This window comes from Bombus vosnesenskii, unplaced genomic scaffold (assembly GCF_011952255.1).
Source record: "Bombus vosnesenskii isolate JDL3184/JDL3185 unplaced genomic scaffold, Bvos_JDL3184-5_v1.1 scf7180000013267, whole genome shotgun sequence".
Taxonomy (NCBI): Eukaryota; Metazoa; Arthropoda; class Insecta; order Hymenoptera; family Apidae; genus Bombus; species Bombus vosnesenskii.
The window spans coordinates 5153670-5174745 of record NW_022882927.1 but is presented as its reverse complement, the minus strand read 5'-3'; the positions used below and the strand labels follow the sequence as shown (position 1 = coordinate 5174745).

The 21076-nt window shown below is 34.8% G+C and overlaps 2 protein-coding genes and 2 pseudogenes across 2 annotated transcripts; all 4 read right to left on the bottom strand.

Annotated features, from left to right (window-relative positions):
* Positions 1–527: 527 nt before the first annotated feature.
* Positions 528–5960, bottom strand: LOC117230768 (probable peroxisomal acyl-coenzyme A oxidase 1). The gene is made up of 11 exons (XM_033488526.1): positions 5804–5960; positions 3589–3748; positions 3183–3351; positions 2967–3090; positions 2766–2885; positions 2493–2608; positions 2030–2199; positions 1733–1895; positions 1317–1660; positions 974–1229; positions 528–854 (listed from the first exon to the last, which is right to left on the bottom strand). Exons 1-11 carry the CDS (start codon positions 5931–5933, stop codon positions 594–596), a joined length of 2013 nt encoding a protein of 670 aa, XP_033344417.1. The 5' UTR covers positions 5934–5960; the 3' UTR covers positions 528–593.
* Positions 5961–9933: 3973 nt separating this feature from the next.
* LOC117230559 lies at positions 9934–11457 on the bottom strand (annotated as a pseudogene).
* An 879-nt stretch (positions 11458–12336) lies between these two features.
* Positions 12337–18705, bottom strand: LOC117230767 (probable peroxisomal acyl-coenzyme A oxidase 1). Its single transcript, XM_033488525.1, has 12 exons — positions 18475–18705; positions 16936–17095; positions 16506–16674; positions 16290–16413; positions 16089–16208; positions 15780–15895; positions 15457–15626; positions 15080–15242; positions 14665–15008; positions 14340–14595; positions 13922–14219; positions 12337–12349 (listed from the first exon to the last, which is right to left on the bottom strand). Exons 1-11 carry the CDS (start codon positions 18602–18604, stop codon positions 13959–13961), a joined length of 2013 nt encoding a protein of 670 aa, XP_033344416.1. The 5' UTR covers positions 18605–18705; the 3' UTR covers positions 12337–12349; positions 13922–13958.
* Positions 18678–21065, bottom strand: LOC117230558 (annotated as a pseudogene).
* Between the last annotated feature and the right edge of the window lie 11 nt (positions 21066–21076).

The following is a 21076-nucleotide window of genomic DNA, read 5'->3' as shown; positions in this document are numbered from 1 at the left end:
CGTTACCATCGTAAGCATCGTAAGTTTCAAAGCCTTTCAATTCTAAAATGTAATTTTCTTTGAGACGTTATAGGTTCAACAATAAAAATATACATTTTTCTAGTTCAAGATATTATTTTATTAATTCTAGAAACTGTATAGAAAATACCATTTCCCATAACATATTTAAGACATCTCATCTCAGAATTATCGCATATTTCCAGGAAGCTTTTTATAAATATAAATTCTCTATCAAACATTCATTCACAATTATTACAGCGATGCTTCTTTATATAAATTACATATTTACAATAACAGCAAATAGAAATGGTACAAAAATACGTTCGATCCTTCCTTTCTTGTTCAATATAAACTCTCAGTAAAATGGACAAGTGAACACGCATATCTCTCTTCGATATCGCTCATATGATATGTTGCAGTTGTTACATCTTACAAATCAATACCCAACAAACCATTCAATCGATTATTTAATAACAAATGCAAAATACGTCTTACCATAACAACTAAATGCAACATATTCCAAACAATCCAATCGCCACAAAACAAATACGAGATAATAATTATGATTAAATATTTCCTTTAAAAAGATTACACTATAAATTACTCTTAAGAAATGGTTTTAAGTATTTTTCAAAAGATATGTTCACAGCTTCACGGTTCAGAGGACTCTTCATGGCTTCTTGAAACAATCGTTCGTAAACGTTACCATCGTAAGCACCCAAAGCCGAGCAAAGAATATGGTCATCGAAATCGAAACCGTCAACGATTCCTACAGCATTTCGACGGATTGTCGTCAGCAAATATTCCAAGCGTGAATGAAGTGTCTCCACATGCTCTTTCTGCATAGAAGAAAACTAAAAAAGAGAAAGAGATGAATCACTCTTGAATTCAAATTATCCTACAACATATAGTAATAAATTTTTTCTTCTTTCGCAGTTCTCTGTGATTAGTTTCGAAAAAAATCAATACTTACCCGAAGAAAATTACCAACGTTCCTCAAAGCCCAATATACGATATGCAGTTCGCAGAGTTGAAACATTACTTGACGAAATTCTTTAGACTTCGAGTTTAACTGTTTAACAGCTTTTGCAAATGTTTTTACCATGAAGACTCGAGCGTGAGCTTCCGCACATTGAGTTAGTTCGGTGCCCGTTTGGTTCCACGCCTCCTCCATCGGAACTCCGTCACGTATTCTGCGATCCAAATGTTCTGCTGCTGAACGAATAGATCTACGAAATAATAAGAATATCGTAAACATCCTGATGAATGTCTATGCAATTTTTCAGCAATATTTAATGTATTCAGAAGCAGTATACCCTGCGGCTACGGCGTTATAAGCATCAATCAGACATTCCAAATCGTTACTCCAAGGACGATGCCTTACTCCTTTTGCTGCTTCGTTAAGATACTCTACAGATTCTGGCAATGATTCACCATTCATAGCTTGTTTCCATGATTTTACGAGGTACCTAGCTGTTTGCAAAAGTAGGACTGTATTTTCCCCTTCGTAAGTACAAACTGCGGTCGCTAATCCGTAAAGTGTTGGCAGATTGCTGACAGTCATGTATCCATGTCCACCACAAGATAACCGAAGTTGCTCTATTCCAGCTGCTGTATCTGCAGATACAACTGCTTTTAGACAACATGACAATGAATGCAACTGCAAAAGAAATTAATAGAGCTAAAAATATGAAGTAAAGTATATTACTATAAAGGGTATAAAGGTACCAACCTCCGGTAGTTTCTCATAATTAGCCTGGCGCAATTGCTTTTGTACCGTATAATACATATCCAAAACCCAACTAGCAGTAACGTGTATCGCGAAACATGTGGCAATATGAGGGAAAATTTTGTATTGTTGCGTAACGTAATCTATAATCTGCAGCTCTGGTTGTCTAAAAAGAAAGAAAGGCAAGGAATAATTTGGTATCAGCAGGAGAGATTTAATTTTAATTAAAAGTAACATTTGCAATGGAGGCATTTTTAGATAAAGAGAAATAGAGCAGTCGATATTTTTAACAGAACATACTCCAGATTTAATTGACCTTGACGTCTTACTACGCTGTATCGAACCGCGATCGTAATGGCTTTGGATAAATAATGTTGGAGGTCCCGCAGCAACATTACTCGGACGAACACCATCGTACCATACGTTAACTTGTCATTTGTAGATTTTACATATGTTCCATCTTCCAACACCTACAGCAAGAAATGTATCTTTACGATTTTTATAGCAATTATGACATCTGTACTGTTCCATCTACCGAGATGACAGACATAATTTTTCTTCCATGTTCAGTGCAACAAGAAAATGATTTATCAAAAATGCAAATATTCATCGATTAATCAAGGTTGGATTGAGCCATCATTTGCAAAATTTCCCTAGTCTTTTACGTATTAACTATCGTTATTTGTATTATCAAGTGCAACGGTACAATTTCGCCGATGAAAAGTAGGACTATTTGCTTTTCTTATAGAAACTTTTACCTTACCTTAGAATTTTTCATCAACATATTCTCCCGTGGTATTCTAAAGTTACGAAATCCGAGAAATCCATTGTTCGCAGTGTTCATTCCTAACTTTCTACCAATCTCACCAATTATAATGTCTAAAAATCAAACACAGATTAATTTCGCTCTTTCCTTTATCTACTATTAGAGAATAATAATAAAGAAGAAAGCTGTTTTATTTAATCATTGTTATTTGATAACGTGAATAATTTTTTTATAACAAATTATAAACGATTAAGTAATATTATTGTATACCCTTTAAAGGTTCATGTGTCTCCACGTCTCTTAACTGTACAACAAACGGATGAATTCCCCTACATTCTCCCTGGGTGTATAATTGCGCAACGACTATTGCATGGTTTGCGGTCTGACCCACTGAAAATTTTAATTGTAAATAAATCATACTGTTTTAGTGAACAACATTATTATTATGTCAAACAATTGCAATATACTTACGCCCGCCTGGCCACCATTTGTAGGAAGTCAAAGTTGGACTATTCAAAACAAACTCTTTCGTTTCCGGATCGTACGTTGCAGTAGTTTCCAAACCCCTGAGAAACGTTCCATGGCCTAGTTCGGTCTAAGGCAGAAGTGCAAGATTAAATTTACTTGAGAAACTTTTAGAATCTGTGACCATCCTGTTTAAAAAGAATGTTCTCCCTTGCGTATTACCTGCGCATATGTTCCTATAACATCGCCAGCCCAAGCTCTGTTTAACCAATATGCTTGCTGTTCAGAATTTGCTTGTCCCATAAGAGCGGGTAGAAACATAGCATAATGCAGGACCACTGGATTTCCATCTTGGAACAGTGCAGATCCAAGTCTTGCCGCGAAGATGCTCCTGCAAAATTACTATATGTTGTTACTATGTTACCAGGTAACCGAGAAAATACTACTATTTCTTAAAATTGAAAGAGAATATCCAAATAATGTAGGAAACATCGTATTTATTTGTTAATATAATTATCCTCATATTCAATGGAATTTAATGTAGGTGGAAACATTTGCGTATTCGTTTCCCTCTAAGAAGAAAGAACGGAATGTTTTTTCTCCGTGAAAAGTTATGTGAAAATCTTACAGAACAAACTCATATTCCTCCATTCTCGAGAGTTGTAATTTTTTAATTTTGGAAAGAACATCTCGGGTAATTCGTAGAGAATCTTCATATACTTCTTTATGGCTCTTATATCTCATTGACATATCTTCTTTTAACGCCAGAACATCCGAAAAATATTGTTCTGAAAATAAACATTCATGCAAGTTATGACAAAGTTATCGATAAATTATTTGGTAATAATGTGAGCAAATTTTATCGTAGATTTTAATTACAATTACAGATTACACGGCAAAATGATAGCACATCCCAGAAAATTTAATAGTTTCATAATTTTTATGTAATAAATATGCTTACTTAAAACGTCTAAAAATATGTAAGATCCGTAACACAGAAGAGTTTTGGACAGTGAGGGGAGTGAGACAAGGGTGCCCACTGAGCCCAACACTATTTAACATCTATGTGGCAGGGCTGGAAGAGGAAATAAGGAAAGGTCAAGTAGGAGGTATAGTGGTAGGAGACAGAAAGGTATGGTCACTATCATATGCAGATGACATTGTATTGATAGCGGACAGAGAAGACGAGTTAAAGGAAATGATGAAGAGATTTAAAACATTCCTAAAGGAAGTGGAACTGGAATTGAGTACGGAAAAGACGAAAGTAGTAGTGTCTGAAAAGAGAAGGAACAATAGGAGACAAAGGAAATGGCGATGGGGTGAGCAAGAACTAGAAGAAGTGGACGAAATAAGGTATTTAGGGTACATACTGCAGAAAAATGGGAGTGATGAGAAGCATATTCAAGACAGAAAAAAGAGGGTAACAATTGCGATGAAGAAGACATGGAGCGTAGGAGAAAGGATATTTAAAAGGGACTACAAGAGGAGAATGAGGATGTTCGGAGCACTGGTAGAGAGCGTAGCGCTGTTTGGAGCGGAGGTGTGGGGATGGAACGTAGAAGAGAGACTGAACAGGATAAAAAGGAGATGCGTGAGATGGATTCTAGGCTTAGACACAACAACGCCGAATTACATTCTGAGAGAGGAGTGCAAGATAGAGGAAATAAGAGAAAACGCACTGAAAAGAGCAGTAAGGTATGAGGAGAAAGCCTTAGAATCGAAGAAGGAATTAGTAAAGGAGTGTATAAAGGAGAGAGAAAGGAATTGGGGAAAGGGCCAAGGAGAGAAAAGAGCAAGGAACAGAAAGATGAGGTTAGAGGAGACGAGAGGGGGAAGGACACAAGTGGAGAGGCAGGAGATAGACAAGAAAGGATGACAGCTAACCAAATCATAGAAGAAAGAGGGAAGAGAGAAACAGAGGAGAGGGAGAAAAGGATAAGGGAATCTAAGTACAACAGTTATTACAGAAACATAGCAAAAGAAGGGCTACCAAAGTGTCTAGAAGGAAAGATGAAATGGAAGGACAGAGGTATGGTAGCAAGATTTAGATGTGGTAACGAAACCAGGGCAAGGGAACACTGGAAAGAGGATGCAGATTATGCAAAAAAGGAGAGGAGGACTTGAAACACATATTAGAGGAATGTGAGATAACAGGAGGAGCAAGGAACATGGTAGAAATATTAAATGGGACGGTAGAAGGACTGGCAGAACTGAAAGCGATAATAGAGAAGAGAAGAGTAGCAGAAGAAGCAGAGGAACGACAGGAAGGGAGCACAGCATGGAAGCAAAAGCCAAACACGGAATGAGCACTTAGTTATAAGTGTTAATTATAAGTTAGTACATAGAGATAAATCAAGTAAGGTGCAATAGATAGGTATAAGTAGTTGTATATAATTATAGAAGTATTAGAGTCAGAGAAATATATGTGATGTAAAGATATTATATAAGAGATGTAAATCGAAAGTCGTCCAAAGCCGAAACGTATGTACTAAGAATAAATAAATAAATAAATAAATAATAAATAAAATATATAAGATCTTTTTTTGCTCAACTTATGACATAAATATAATAAAAATCTTTAAATTCTTTAAATTTACGGAGCGTGCTATCGTTTAATCACGCGGCGTAGGTGATCAAAAGTCACAGAGATTTATTTATATTTCTAATACAAAATATTATAGTTAAGTTAATATTAAATTCGTTCATTTCATTACCAACTTCACTGACCGAATACATCTTTTTTCGCGTATTTTAAGCATTTTCCAACCCGATAATGTCAATTTTTCTCGCGAAGAATGTTTCTCTAATTGCTATAATTTAAAGACAAGGAATTCCAACTATACCTCGATCACGGCGTTGCTTCGTTTTTTCTGGACTACCATCGAGAAAATAGGTAACTTCCACAGGATCAAACGTACACCTATTTCGTTCATATTGTAGATCTTTGTGCACGGCCATTCTTTGTTGCTTCATATGATACAAATTACCGTCTATATGGAAAGTTAAACGTGTTACCGCACTTATCTGTATTAATGTGCTACGGAAATGCACAGCTTCGTATATAAATATACAGTGTTACGTCATGGTTGTGAACTTTGTTATTACTATTTTCGATACATATGACACTACGGATACACATTGATCCTATTAGTGATCTAATCTCTTCAATTTTATATTTTATTACATTGTATTTTATTATCTGATTTAATATTTATTAATGTTGGCGTTAATCGTTATTGTTTAACTCTACTACTTTTTATTCTAGTTTTTTAGTATCGTATCTTCTTCATTTACTATTCATTAATATTTCATATATATAGAGACAGTATGCTCTACATCACCGCGATTTTTACTGCGTCATTGAGATACTCTACGGATCTTTGCATCAATAGCTTGTATCTATGATTTTACCAGGTTTTAACTCCTGCTCTTACTCTCAATCCTCCATCCACGCCTCCTCATTTCCCTCCATCCCTAATATCATTATTCTTATCATCATCATTAGCCTCATCCTTCCCTGCCAATCCTTTTCCTCCTCTTCATCTCTTCCACACTCGCCCCGACATATTTAGCACTCAGGTGACCACCCCCACCTGTATTTCCCGCACAATTTTCTTTTTTCCTCCTTCCAGTACCTTGCATCCTACGACTCATTCTTAAAGCTGAATCTTACCACGTGTCTCCATTTATTCTCCCTCCCTCCTTTCCTTAGATACTGAGGTAACTCTCCCACACTTACCAGCTTATAGCATCAGTTCAATCTCCAATATCTGATCTTCTTATCTCTTTCTTCCGCTTGTTTCTTCTCCTTACATCCCTCTACCTTCTTAAATTCCTCTTCCTCCCCAGCTCTCATTGCTCCTCCTTCCCTAAACTTTTTGCTTCATTTCTCCCACCCAGACAGTTCTTCCTCCATTCTCTTCCTTCCCTTCGCCTATCTCAATCTTATTTTTTTTTGTTTATTTATTTAAATTTTACAATTTGTCCAGTAGGACATTTGGTAAAATATTATAGCTTAGTGGTATAATAATATAACATGTGGATGGCTACCCCCAGCGGGGTACCATCTTCCTGTTTGTTAGGTTATATCCCTTGTGAACACCTTCCTGACCACTTTACTTCCTCTACTACTACGTTGTACTCTCTTCTTGACACATTGACGCCGGCGTGTACCACCGGTGGCTCACACGTGCCTGTTCCGTGAAGCGGGGTGCGTCACAGTGAGTCATACTTGTATTTCACAAAATAGGCAAGGCAAAATAGCTTTATGTTATTTTATCTCAACGTTATAAACAGACGTTCAATAGTAAAAACATAACAAGTCAATATTATAAACTTAGCATAATTATTTGTTTTTTTCATGCAATTTTTTAAAACATGTTAGACAGAATGCCGGCTGGCCCTTACATCGATCATAATATGATGTTACTTTTTTGACTTTATTCGCGGCATACTCTCTACCTTTTATTCCACAAATGCGTTTATAACATTGCTTACACCGCCGTCTCGTTTTACTCGCGGGCCCTTGGTACGACTGCAGGAAATGTGAATGTTTTTTGGTCAGTACTTACACTACGTCCTATTTCGCTCGTCGCTCTATGAACATTTCTTATAGAAAAATGTTCACAGAATTGCGTGCGATGGTCAGAATTCGCGTCAGACCTCTACTTTTTGAGAAAAATCAAAAAGAGTACTCCAAAATTAGTTGGTCCAAAGCTAGTCCCGTCAGCTTTACTTAAAATGTATAGTTATATGCAAATTGATATTGCCAAATTATTGTATATCGATGTATTAGTTGAAGTCCATGAAATTCATTGAACCCAACAGGATAGCTTTTGTAATTTTGCTATAAATTGAGGTCAAAGTTGAAAAATTGCGATCGTGTTGAACAGTATAATCTGGCGCTGCGCCGCCCCTCGAAGCAGACTGTGCAGACAGGCGCCGCCTCACAGAAAGAACCGTTAATATCGGCGCCGGCGTCAACGTGTTAAACCTAACCCTAACCTACGCCCTTTTAGCCTCATCTTAAATCTCTTCATCTCCTCACTCATCATATACCCCGACGTCATGACGCCCGGCGACAACCCCTGCAGAGAGCTGAAACCCTAGCACACAAACCTACCCAGAATCCGCACTGGGCACACTCCATTGGAAAATTTTGAACCGTTAACACAAAACTCACTTACAAAACGTTCTAACTACGACACGAGGGGATCGCCAGTGATCTATTAATTTCGTGATTTCTTGTATCTTCTACGTGATAAACCCATTCCTCATCACTCACCTCAGGAACCTCACCACATTATCAGCAGGTTGAAGAACAACAGATCCAATGGGCAATCCCGCCCGAACCTACTCTCTGTACAGAAAATTTCACTTACCTTCCTTTCCACACTGCTTCACTTTGTGTATATTTCTTTCGATCTTTCGATCAGCGCGTACTTCATACTTTACTTCAGTAACTCTTAGTACAGTATGAATCTTTTTACTGGATCTAAGGCCAAATGTAAGTTCAAGAGACATACTCATGTATAGATTCACCCAAATACTTGCATATGAACTAACAAGTGGACTATTTAAACATTGCCAATTCTTCTTAGTGAAATCTGTTTGACTGTATATCGTCATTTCTTCCTCCTCTGTCTCCGCCAACCTCTTCGCCATTAAAATTTCAAGTGCACCTTGAACAGTCCATTCTCGATAATTACATACTTTCTTTTCCTTTTCTTTTTAATCACTGACACAATTGACAATGTTTGTCAACCCTTGTCTTTCCAGAACCTGTTCAGCAATTCATTTCTTTGTTCCCACTTCATCCAAATTTCAATATTCGTTCCGAACTTCATCCTGATCTTCTGCTTTGCCCCCCTCTATTTTCCTCGCTTCTTTCTTCATACGTGGAGAAATCCTCATAGACACCCCCCATCGCTCTTCTGGGAAGCGGCGGGGTAGTGTTGGACTCAAACCCCAAAGTGGACCGCCTGACGCTCAGCTGGGATGCCCCGGGACCTCCTTCGAATTACCGCCGGAGCACTCCTGCATCTTCTCCTGTTTGAGGCAGTCGTTCCTTAGTTCGGGCCTTGGGAGGAACCACCCCTCTCAACGCTATCCCCTGGGCCGAGGAGATCCAGATCCTCCTAGGTGTGTCGGCCCCTATGACCACCCAGGGCGGCGCAGGGCCGTCCTTCGGCGCGGAATCCTGCAAGGGTGGGATGTTATCATCCCCTCCCGCTCTGTTCCTTCCTTTACGAGCATTACGTCTCTATTTTTCTCGCTGCACCTACTATATTTCCCTCCAATTTAACTCCCTTTCCTCCTCCTCTGCCTATCATTCTTTTTTTCCCCCATAATTCCTACCACCCATTCTTCTCGTTACATCCATGAAACATTGCTTCCCTGTCTCTTCCTTTATTACATCACTTTATTAACTGCAAAAACTATACACAATATATCATTTTTCATAACACATTCGAAACATCTCATCGTAATTCCGAAAGCGTATCTTTGTAAAAATAAAATCTCTGCCAAAAATTTAACTATTATGACGGTACTGCGTTGTATAAGTTACATATTTACGATAGCAATTTACAAAGATACGTTTGTTCCACCTCTTCTTTGTTATGCATTAACTTTTAGTAAAATAAGCAAATGAACGCGTACATTTATTTCTCTTCGATATTACACACGTGATACGTTACATTCTTTGTATCTTTTTTGTATCTTATAAATCGATACTCAACAAACAATATGATTAATCGTTTAAACGCATATAAAACATTTTTCGAAGGGAAGAATTCTAGTTGGAAATATTGTTTTATGAATTTCTTTCAAAACGTAAAAAATTGCACTATGCATTACTCCTAAAGAATGGTTTAAAGTATTTTTCAAAAGACATCTTCACAATTTCACGATTCAGAGGAGCCTCCGTGACTTCTTGCAACAATCGATCCTGAATTATTGACTATGTAATTATTTAACAATGTTTAATGTATTCAGAAGCAGTATACCCAGCAGCTACGGCGTTATAAGCATCAATCAGACATTCCAAATCGTTACTCCAAGGACGATGCTTTACTCCTTTTGCTGCTTCGTTAAGATACTCTACAGATTCTGACAATGGTTCATCATTCATAGCTTGTTTCCATGATTTTACGAGGTACCTAGCTGTTTGCAAAAGTTGGACTGTATTTTCCCCCTCTTAATTACAGACTGCGGCCGCTAATCCGTGCAGTGTTGGCAGATTGCTGACAAAAGAAATTAATAGAGCTAGAAATATGAAGAAAAATATATTACTATAAAGGGTATAAACCAACCTCCGGTAGTTTTTCATAATCTGCCTGGTGCAATTGACTTTGTACCGTATTATACATACCCCACACCCAAATGATAGTAACTTTTATCGCGAAACATGTGGCATTATGAGGAAAAATTTTGTACTGTTGCGTAACGTAATCGAGAATCCGTACCTCTGGTTGATTAAAAAAAAAGAAATGCAAGGATAATTTAGTATCAATAGGAGAGATAATCTGTAGTTAAAACTCTAGTACAAAGTAACATTTGCCATGAGACGACTTTTTAAGAAAGAGACATACAGCAGTCGATGTTACTGAAGTTCACAGCTACAAGATGATATTGCACTTCTTACAGCAATTTTATGGAAATTTACCTTGGAATTCTTTATCAACATATTCTCCCGTGGTATCCTAAAGTCACGAAATCCGAGAAACCCATTATCAACACCGTTCAACCCCAATTTCGTACCAATTTCTCCGATTACAATGCCTAAGAATTACATACAGATTAAATTTACACTTTACTATATGCATTGCTCAGCAAATTTGATCTAGATTATAAACAGAAAAATTGTTCGATTTCATAATTGTTGTTTGATAATGTGAACAGCTTGTTCTCTTTTCTACACATTGCAATATAATATATAATTAATTACAAACGATTAAGACATTTATTTGTGTACCCTTTAAAGGTTCGTGTGTCTCCACATCTCTTAATTGTACAATAAATGGATAAATTCCCCTACATTCTCCCTGGGTGTATAATTGCGCAACGACTATTGCATGGTTTGCAGTGTGACCCACTGAAAATTTTGATTGTAAATAAATCATACTGTTTTAGTGAACAACATTATTATTATGTCAAACAATTGCAATATACTTACGCCCACCTGGCCACCATTTGTAGGAAGTCAAAGTTGGACTATTCAAAACGAACTCTTTCGTTTCCGGATCGTACGTTGCTGTAGTTTCCAAACCCCTGAGAAACGTTCCATGGCCTAGTTCGGTCTAAGGCAGAAATGCAAGATTAAATTTACTTGAGAAACTTTTAGAATCTGTGACCATCCTGTTTAAAAAGAATGTTCTCCCTTGCGTATTACCTGTGCATATGTTCCTATAACATCGCCAGCCCAAGCTCTGTTTATCTAATGTGCTTGCTGTTCAGAATTTGCTTGTTCCAGAATAGAAGGTAGAAACATACCATAATGCAGGGCCAATCTCTACTGAAAGGTTACGTTAAAGGTACTACTGTGCTATCTGGTAAGCAAGGAAGTTCTACTTTTATTTAACATTGGAAAAAAGATAGTGTAGAGGAAAACTAGATTACTCGTTAGTATAGTTATAATTATGCTCATACGTAATGTTATTGAGAGTAGGATGAAATATTTGCATTTTTTTTTCTTCTTTAAAAGAAACAAGCAATGACTCTTTCTTTGTCAAATAATGGAACTGGGTTTGTTATGTGACAGGATATAGACTTTGACAAGATCTGTAAAACATTTTGCAGTAAAAAAATGATTATCTTCCTCATCTCAGAGTTGCAATTCGCTAATTGCAGTCTTCTCTAATTTTGTGAAGAACATTGTGAAGAACACATCCATATAATGTCTTCATATATATTTTTATGGCTTTTATATCTCACTGCTATGTTTTCTGTTAACGCTAGAACATCCAAAAAATATTATTGTGAGATTAAACATTTAGACATACTAGAGCACGTATAAAATAATGAAAAAAATTTTTAAATAGAGACACTAGAAGACCAAAATACAACAATTAAACGCGCGTGTAATTTTTATTAGTAAACGTTATAATAGTTAATTTTCAGCATTGAATAGGAAGAACATTGATCTATTTTCACATATATTATATAACTAAAACTTAGTATACTACATGCTACGTAATAATTATATTTTTAAATGTGAATGCAAATATTTACAGTTTGTACATACAAATATGCAATAATAAATATTCTCTCTTATACGTTCATGTTCCTTTTTTCTCATTAACATTTAAACGTCATTGATAAAAAAATTAATACATATGTATATCTTACTATGTAAAGGAAGTTATATTTCAATATGTTACATTTATATTCTATCAAAGTTAGTAATATTCATGGTAGATATATGAGGACTAAGTAAATTATTTTGCAGTAGAACTGATTTCGACTTTTGTTACGTAATACATATATTAAAGAATATATTATTGTATCGATGATATGGTAATAAAATAAAAAGATATTAAACTTAATGGGAAATAATGAAGGGAGTAACGTAATCATAACGAAGAATAGCAAACAGTACATTACTTAATTATTTATTCATTTAATAATTTATTGTTCATTAGTCGCTTACAATAATTTTGGTTTATAATAATTTAATTTCACACATATAAGTGATACATATCATAAGTTTATACATAAATAATTATAATAAAAATATTTTTAGATTACAATGTACGGATTGATATGAAATTCAACTATACCGTTAGGCACATGGTTGTAAGAATTTACATAATATATTAGATTTGCAAATGTGACAAAATATTTAAGAATTGATCTAAAATTCTCCACAAAATTATCCGATTGTTTCAAAATATTAATGACGTTAACACACTAGTTCAAAGCGTAAAATGGATAGAATAATATTACTCTATCTTTAATAACAAACTGACTGTATAGTTTTCAATTTTGCTAAATCAACTGCGAACTCTGTTACTTGTCCAACACATACATATACGTATATAGGGGTTTCGGCTACTATTTCAACATAATTTAAGAGCTGATTCTTGACGCTGAAATAAGACAAAAATCAAGAATAAGAAAAATTGCGTTTTCGGCCTTGTTTTTTAATTATTGACAATTAAAAATCGGTAAAAATATCAACAGGCGAAAGCACAGATTCTCCTCGACCGATCCACCTGTTTCCAAAACAGCTGATCATCGAAGATTTTTTCTTCTTGAATTTTTTGTATACATCTCTCAGGTTTTAACGTATCGGTATCACGCAATTTATTGACCTATTTTGTAAAATATGTTTGCGATAAGTATAGCCCTATTGAGATATTTTTTCGACGCATAAACTTCGTGCTGTTGTACCATTGCCGACCGCCATAAAATGTATACATTTTATAATAAATATGGCTAATAGAAACATGCACAATACTACTTGTATGTTACCACTTTTATTTCGTAAAATGTAATTTTCTTTGAAGCGTTACAGGAAAGATAGACACTTGTGTATTTGAAAATATCACTTCGCTAATTACAAAAACTGTATAGAAAATGTCATTTTTCACAACATATTTAAAACATCTTATCCGAGATTGATCACATAATCCTAAAACGTTTCTCTTAAAAATAAAATCACTATCAAACGTCCAGTCGAAATTATTACAGCGATAGTCCATTATAGAAATTAAATATCTATGAGAAGCCATAAGAACGATACAAAACTACATTTCTTCTTTTCATTAAAAACAAACTCTCAGCAAAGTGGATAAATGAACGCGTACACCTTCTTTCGATATTGCCCATATGATACATTGTTACAATTGTATTTTTAAATGAGCAACCATGTTATTTATGGGATATCGATTTATAAGATATTAAACTGTAAAATGTTCAAAGTTCAATCACCACATACGATATACAATATAGATAACCACGATTTACATTTTCCTTTAAAAATGTAGAAAGACTACACTATAAATTACTCTTAAGAAATGGTTTTAAGTATTTTTCAAAAGATATGTTCACAGTTTCACGATTAAGAGGATTCTTCATGGCATCTTGGAACAATCGTTCGTAAACGTTACCATCGTAAGCACCCAAAGCCGAGCAAAGAATATGGTCATCGAAATCGAAACCGTCAACGATTCCTACAGCATTTCGACGGATTGTCGTCAACAAATATTCCAAGCGTGAATGAAGTGTCTCCACATGCTCTTTCTGCATAGAAGAAAACTAAAAAAGAGAAAGAGATGAATCACTCTTGAATTCAAATTATCCTACAACATATAGTAATAAATCTTTTTCTTCTTTCGCAGTTCTCTGTGATTAGTTTCGAAAAAAATCAATACTTACCCGAAGAAAATTACCAACGTTCCTCAAAGCCCAATATACGATATACAGTTCGCAGAGTTGAAACATTACTTGACGAAATTCTTCAGACTTCGAGTTTAACTGTTTAACAGCTTTTGCAAATGTTTTTACCATAAAGACTCGAGCGTGAGCTTCCGCACACTGAGTTAGTTCGGTGCCCGTTTGGTTCCACGCCTCCTCCATCGGAACTCCGTCACGTATTCTGCGATCCAAATGTTCTGCTGCTGAACGAACAAATCTACGGAATGGTAAGAATAATAAGAATACCTATGCAATTACTTAGCAATATTTAATGTATGCATTATACCCTGCGGCTACCGCGTCATAGGCATCAATCAGATGTTCCAAATCGTTACTCCAAGGACGATGCTTTACTCCTTTTGCTGCTTCGTTAAGATATTTTACAGATTCTGGCAGTGGTTCACCATTCATAGCTTGCTTCCACGATTTTACGAGGTACGCAGCTGTTTGCAAAAGTAGGACTGTATTTTCCCCTTCGTAAGTACAAACTGCGGTCGCTAATCCGTAAAGTGTTGGCAGATTGCTGGCAGTCATGTATCCATGTCCACCACAAGATAACCGAAGTTGCTCTATTCCAGCTGCTGTATCTGCAGATACAACTGCTTTTAGGCAACATGACAAAGAATGTAACTGCAAAAGAAATTAATAGAGCTAGAAATATGAAAAAAGTATATTACTATAAAGGGTATAAAGGTACCAACCTCCGGTATTTTTTCATGGTTAGCCTGGCGCAATTGCTTTTGTACCGTATAAAACATATTCCAAACCCAACTAGCAGTAGCTTTTATTGCAAAACATGTGGCAATATGAGGGAAGATTTTGTATTGTTGAGTTGCGTAATCGAGAATCTGTACCTCTGGTTGACTAAAAAAAAGAAAGGCAAGGATAATTTAATACTAGTAGGAGAGATAATACAGATTATTATCAGATTAGATTAGAGTTTTAACTCTAATATAGATTAGAGGTTTATCTACAGAGTTAAAACTCTAATTCAAAGTAACATTTCCCATGAAACGATATTTTTAAAAAAGGATATAGAGCAGTCGATGTTACTAGAGATGATTTTAACAGAACATACTCAGGATTTATTTGACCCTGACGTCTTACTACGCTGTATCGAACCGCAATAGTAACAGCTTTCGTTAAATAGGTTAAGAGGAGTCGCAGCAACCTCACTCGTATGAACACCATCGTACCATACTTTAACTTATCATTTGTAGATTTTACGTATGTTCCATCTTCTAGTACCTACAACAAGAAATGTAACTTTACAATTTGTTCTAATGATTATTACGATGCCTGAACAGTTCTGTTTACACAGGTTACGCACATAATTTTTCTTTCAAGTTCACAGCTACAAAATGATATTGCACTTCTTACAGCAATTTTATGAAAATTTACCTTGGAATTCTTCATCAACATATTCTCCCGTGGTATCCTAAAGTCACGAAATCCGAGAAACCCATTGTTAACGCCGTTCATCCCCAATTTTGTACCAATTTCTCCAATTACAATGCCTAAGAATTACATACAGATTAAATTTACTGTTTGCTATATCTATTGTTCAGCAAATTTGATCTAGATTATAAACAGAAAAATTGTTTGATTTCATAATTGTTGTTTGATAATGTGAACAGCGTGTTCTCTTTTCTACACATTTCAATATAATATATAACTAATTACAAAAGATTAAGACATTTATTTGTGTACCCTTTAAAGGTTCGTGTGTCTCCACGTCTCTTAACTGTACAACAAACAGATGAACACCCCTACATTCTCCCTGGGTGTATAATTGCGCAACGACTATTGCATGGTTCGCAGTGTGACCCACTGAAAATTTTGATTGTAAATAAATCATACTGTTTTAGTGAACAACATTATTATTATGTTAAACAATTGCAATATACTTACGTCCGCCTGGCCACCATTTGTAGGACGTCAAGGTTGGACTATTCAAAACGAACTCTTTCGTTTCCGGATCGTACGTTGCTGTAGTTTCCAAACCCCTGAGAAACGTTCCATGGCCTAGTTCGGTCTAAGGCAGAAATGCAAGATTAAATTTACTTGAGAAACTTTTAGAATCTGTGACCATCCTGTTTAAAAAGAATGTTCTCCCTTGCGTATTACCTGTGCATATGTTCCTATAACATCGCCAGCCCAAGCTCTGTTTAACCAATATGCTTGCTGTTCAGAATTTGCTTGTCCCGCAAAAGCGGGTAGAAACATAGCATAATGCAGGAGCATTGGAGTTCCATCTTCGAATAGCGCAGTCCCAAGTCTTTCTACAAGGATATTTCTGCAAATACACTACATTGAGGATATTTTTTGCTATTGTATAATCAAGGAAGTTTTATTATCCTTTAGCATTTAAATAGTATAAAAGAAAAACTAATTTAATCGTTAAGAATAACGTTATCCTCTTAATAGTTATCCTCTTATTCGACGACATTGAGAGCAAGTAGAAATATTTGCATCTGAAAAGCTAGTAATATCTTTTTTTCACATAAGAAGATATGTTATGCAACAGTTTTCTTGAGGTGAACTTTAAAATACTTACGTAATAAGATCAATATCTGCTTTTCCTGAGCGTTGCAATTCTCTAATTTTGTGAATAACATTGCGGGTAATTTGAACATTATCTTCATATAATTCTTTATGGCTCTTATATTTTATTGCTAGATTTTCTTTTAACACCAGATCATCCAAAAAATATTGTTCTGAAAATAAAATATGAGCAAAAAATAATAAAACATAATACAGAAATGAAAATATTGCAAGAATAAAATGAAATAATAAGACGTATCTGTAGTTTTTATTAATAAACTTTATAAATGGGCAAATTATGTATTCACGTTTAGGATACAAGTAAATAATGTCATAAACTGCAGGTGCTTATACTGCCTTCTACATGCAATATATTCTGTCTTTTCCTTATTAATGCCGCAATGTGATTCATAAATATGATATTAGCATTTCTCCGTGCGAATGACATTGAACTTTAAAATACGACATTTATGACCTAGTAATTTATTACTCCTAGTAGAAATATAAGCAGTAGTATCAGTGATATACTAACAAAATAAAGAAATATTAAACATATCGGAAAATAATGAAAAGAATAATGTCTGAATTAATTTATACAAAGTTATTAAATAATACAATTTACTGCCTAATATTTTATTCATTTAATAATTTATTATCTTACAGTAAGTTCGATTATAAGAGTTTATAGTATGTTTGATTCTAGTTGAATCTAATGCTTCAATCTAAAGGGTATTGTCTTTTTAGTCTGCGGATCTGAACCGACGTGACAAGTAATTAGGTAACCAATAGATTTTGTTCGTTGTTAACTCTTATATTATATCTGTTTCTGAACTTGGATATTTCTTCTTTAACTGTGGGTTTCTTCAGGTCGCGATGTATTGTTTCGTTGGTAACATACCAAGGTGCATCTATTAAGAATCTTAGAGCTTTTGATTGGAATCGTTGAAGAATTTCTATGTTGGTATTACTCGCTGTTCCCCATACCTGGATCCCATAAATCCAAACAGGTTTTAATAAGGCTTTATATAGCACTATTTTACTCTGCATGTTTAAATTGAAGCATCTGACAATGAGCCAGAAGAATATTTTAGTTTTGTTATCAGTTCTTTAGATTTATCTACGATGCACCGATATTTCTAATCAGAAACGAACATTGTTGACTTCATTATCGACCACATTCACTAATAATTTTCTTTCCATGCATTGCAAATATTGGCCATCTCTATAATACTGTAAATTTGTTATGAGAAACGGTTTTCTAACTGCTGGTATTCACATCCTTCAGAATCGATATCAATTACTCTTTGGTGAGAAACTCTATAGTAACTCTAAGCCAAGAACATTTCTAATGCGTATCCAAATATTTTTTTTAATAATTACATTAAAAAATATATATAATAACAATATACAATTATATTTCGTTCTCGTGGAAAGGAAATATTAATTTTGCCAGAATTATTTAGTTCTTAATAACAGTGAAAACGAAAGAAACTGAAATTATTTTTTCGATAATTGGCGTTAAACTAAGAGGATAAACAAAAACTACTTATACCTTGATCACGACGTTTTCTCGTTTTTTCTGCACTACCATCGAAGAAATACGTGACTTCCACAGGATCGAACGTACATCTACTTCGTTCATATTGTAAATCCTTGTTTACCACCATTTTCTGTTGCTTCATATTGTGTAGATTACTTTAAACTAATCACTGACAAAGGAGTGTGGTTGTCTAATCTGTAGCCGCACGTATCTATCTAGATAAATTTCTTTTCAAACGCCCGACTTTTATACATAAATATGGGATACTGCGTCACGATCGGAATATGAGCGTCATGTTCACACTGCGGATTTCTTATATTGCCGCGTACAATAGCTTCAAACCTTTGCACCTACCTAATTCACCATTTCCATTTCTACTCCAAGTCCAAACACAAACACAAACAACTGAAATGCAACATAATGCAAGGTATTTATAGCGAGATACGAGTAATCAGGTAAAACTATAATCTCATATTCTAGAATTATGCATAATTAGTTGTGATAATTCCTAATTAACAATGTTTTGTTTATCACTAGAAAGACTTCAAATGATTGCTTTCATAAATTACATATGAAATAAAATATATGAAATATCTTGACTCCGTACTACAAATTTCTTAATACGATCTTAAACAGAGTACTAATGCACCGTCGATTCTACCTGTTTCTCCATTTCAAACAAGAATACATTCGGCATAATAACATAAAGGGAACCTAAACCCCTTGTTAATTGATCTCTTTCGCAGGTCAGTATAATTTCGAACATTCCTCGGTCATATGTTTCAGGTTATGTGTCAGGGCACCTATGCATAATTGCCATTGTTGACGCATAACTATAGACAGAAATATACTGGAGTGGAACCGGCAGCTCTTAGCAAATTTCTCCAAATCTAAGGCCTAGCGCCGGGTTGTATGCGTACGCAAAAGATTGAAATTTTGATTTCCATAACGTACCCCAAAATAGAGTTTCTGATATTGAACGTTTACTGAAAATACAGGTGTAGCTAATACCCGCGTGTTTCAATTCGTGTATTTCTTAATACACGGGTACACAGGTATTGAAATACTCGGATCTTAATATCTGTACTGAAGTTCATGGGTACACGTGTACAGAAATTACAGAATTTCACGTATATTAGTCCGCACCGTATTTCATTTTTAATTAGATATCAGAATGTTTAGATATGACAGGTACAATCACGCTTCATTTAAATCCATTTGAATGATACACGGCTGACGTAGCAATGTCGGAGCGGTGTTTTTCATGTGCCGAAAATATTGTAACAAAGAAAAGAAACCGGTTACTAACAATTTTGTACCAAACATGTATATCACGAGTCTGACTCAAGCAATCTAATTCAGTAATTAAGATCGGACTCAAATTCATGATGTTCGGGCCATATCTACTGAAGTTTGATAGGACAGATAACGGTTAAATTCTAAACAATCACGGCAGTAGGCAATCCGAAAAATGGAACTTATATATAAGTTAAATTTAATTGGAACTTAATGTTATGAAGGAGGAAAAATACGAAAAATATAAATGATCTATATGGAAGCAGTGAAGAAGATTCTAGTGATAACAACGTGAGTGTCAATAAGAAAGCGTGTGAGGCGTTTAATCATTGAGAAACATAGCGATATAAAATGACGATTAGAAGATGACGATAGAGAAAAGGAAAAGGAATTAAATGATTGTTTACAGCAAAGGTATGTATAGCTACTTTACAAGTTTACTTTAGTAGATGCTACTTTTCCATGTACCGAGAGGTTTGTGTTATGAGAGACATCTTGACTCCGATTTTGTCCAGCTAATTCGTGCAGGCAAAGAATTTTAATAATAGACACACGTTGCTTCTAAATCGATTCCTATTTCAAAATATTACGTACTTGATACTCGTTGGATATAACATACGAAGCGAATATATATTATAATTCAAGACCTTGGTACCGCAGTGGTACCAATGAATCTCACAAATTGCATTATATTCCTGTACAAATAGTATTAATTCCATTACGATAGGAAATTAACAATAATTGTAGTATGTTAGTACAAGAAACAATACTACATGTATGTCACCCCTTCTATTCCGTAAATAAATACTGTTCCATATCAAAGCCTTTCAATTCTAAAATGTAATTTTCTTTGAGGCGTTATAGGTTCAACAATAAAAATATACATTTTTCTAGTTCAAGATATTATTTTATTAATTGTAAAAACTGTATAGAAAATACCATTTCCCATAACATATTTAAGACATCCCATCTCAGAATGATCGCATATTTCCAGAAAGCTTTTTATAAATATAAAATCTCTATCAAACACTCATTCACAATTATTACAGCGATGCTTCTTTGTATAAATTACATATTTATAATAACAGCAAATAGAAATGGTACAAAAATACGTTCGATCCTTCCTTTCTTGTTCAATATAAACTCTCAGTAAAATGGACAAGTGAACACGCATATCTCTCTTCGATATCGCTCATATGATATGTTGCAGTTGTTACATCTTACAAATCAATACCCAACAAACCATTCAATCGATTATTTAATAACAAATGCAAAATACGTCTTACCATAACAACTAAATGCAACATATTCCAAACAA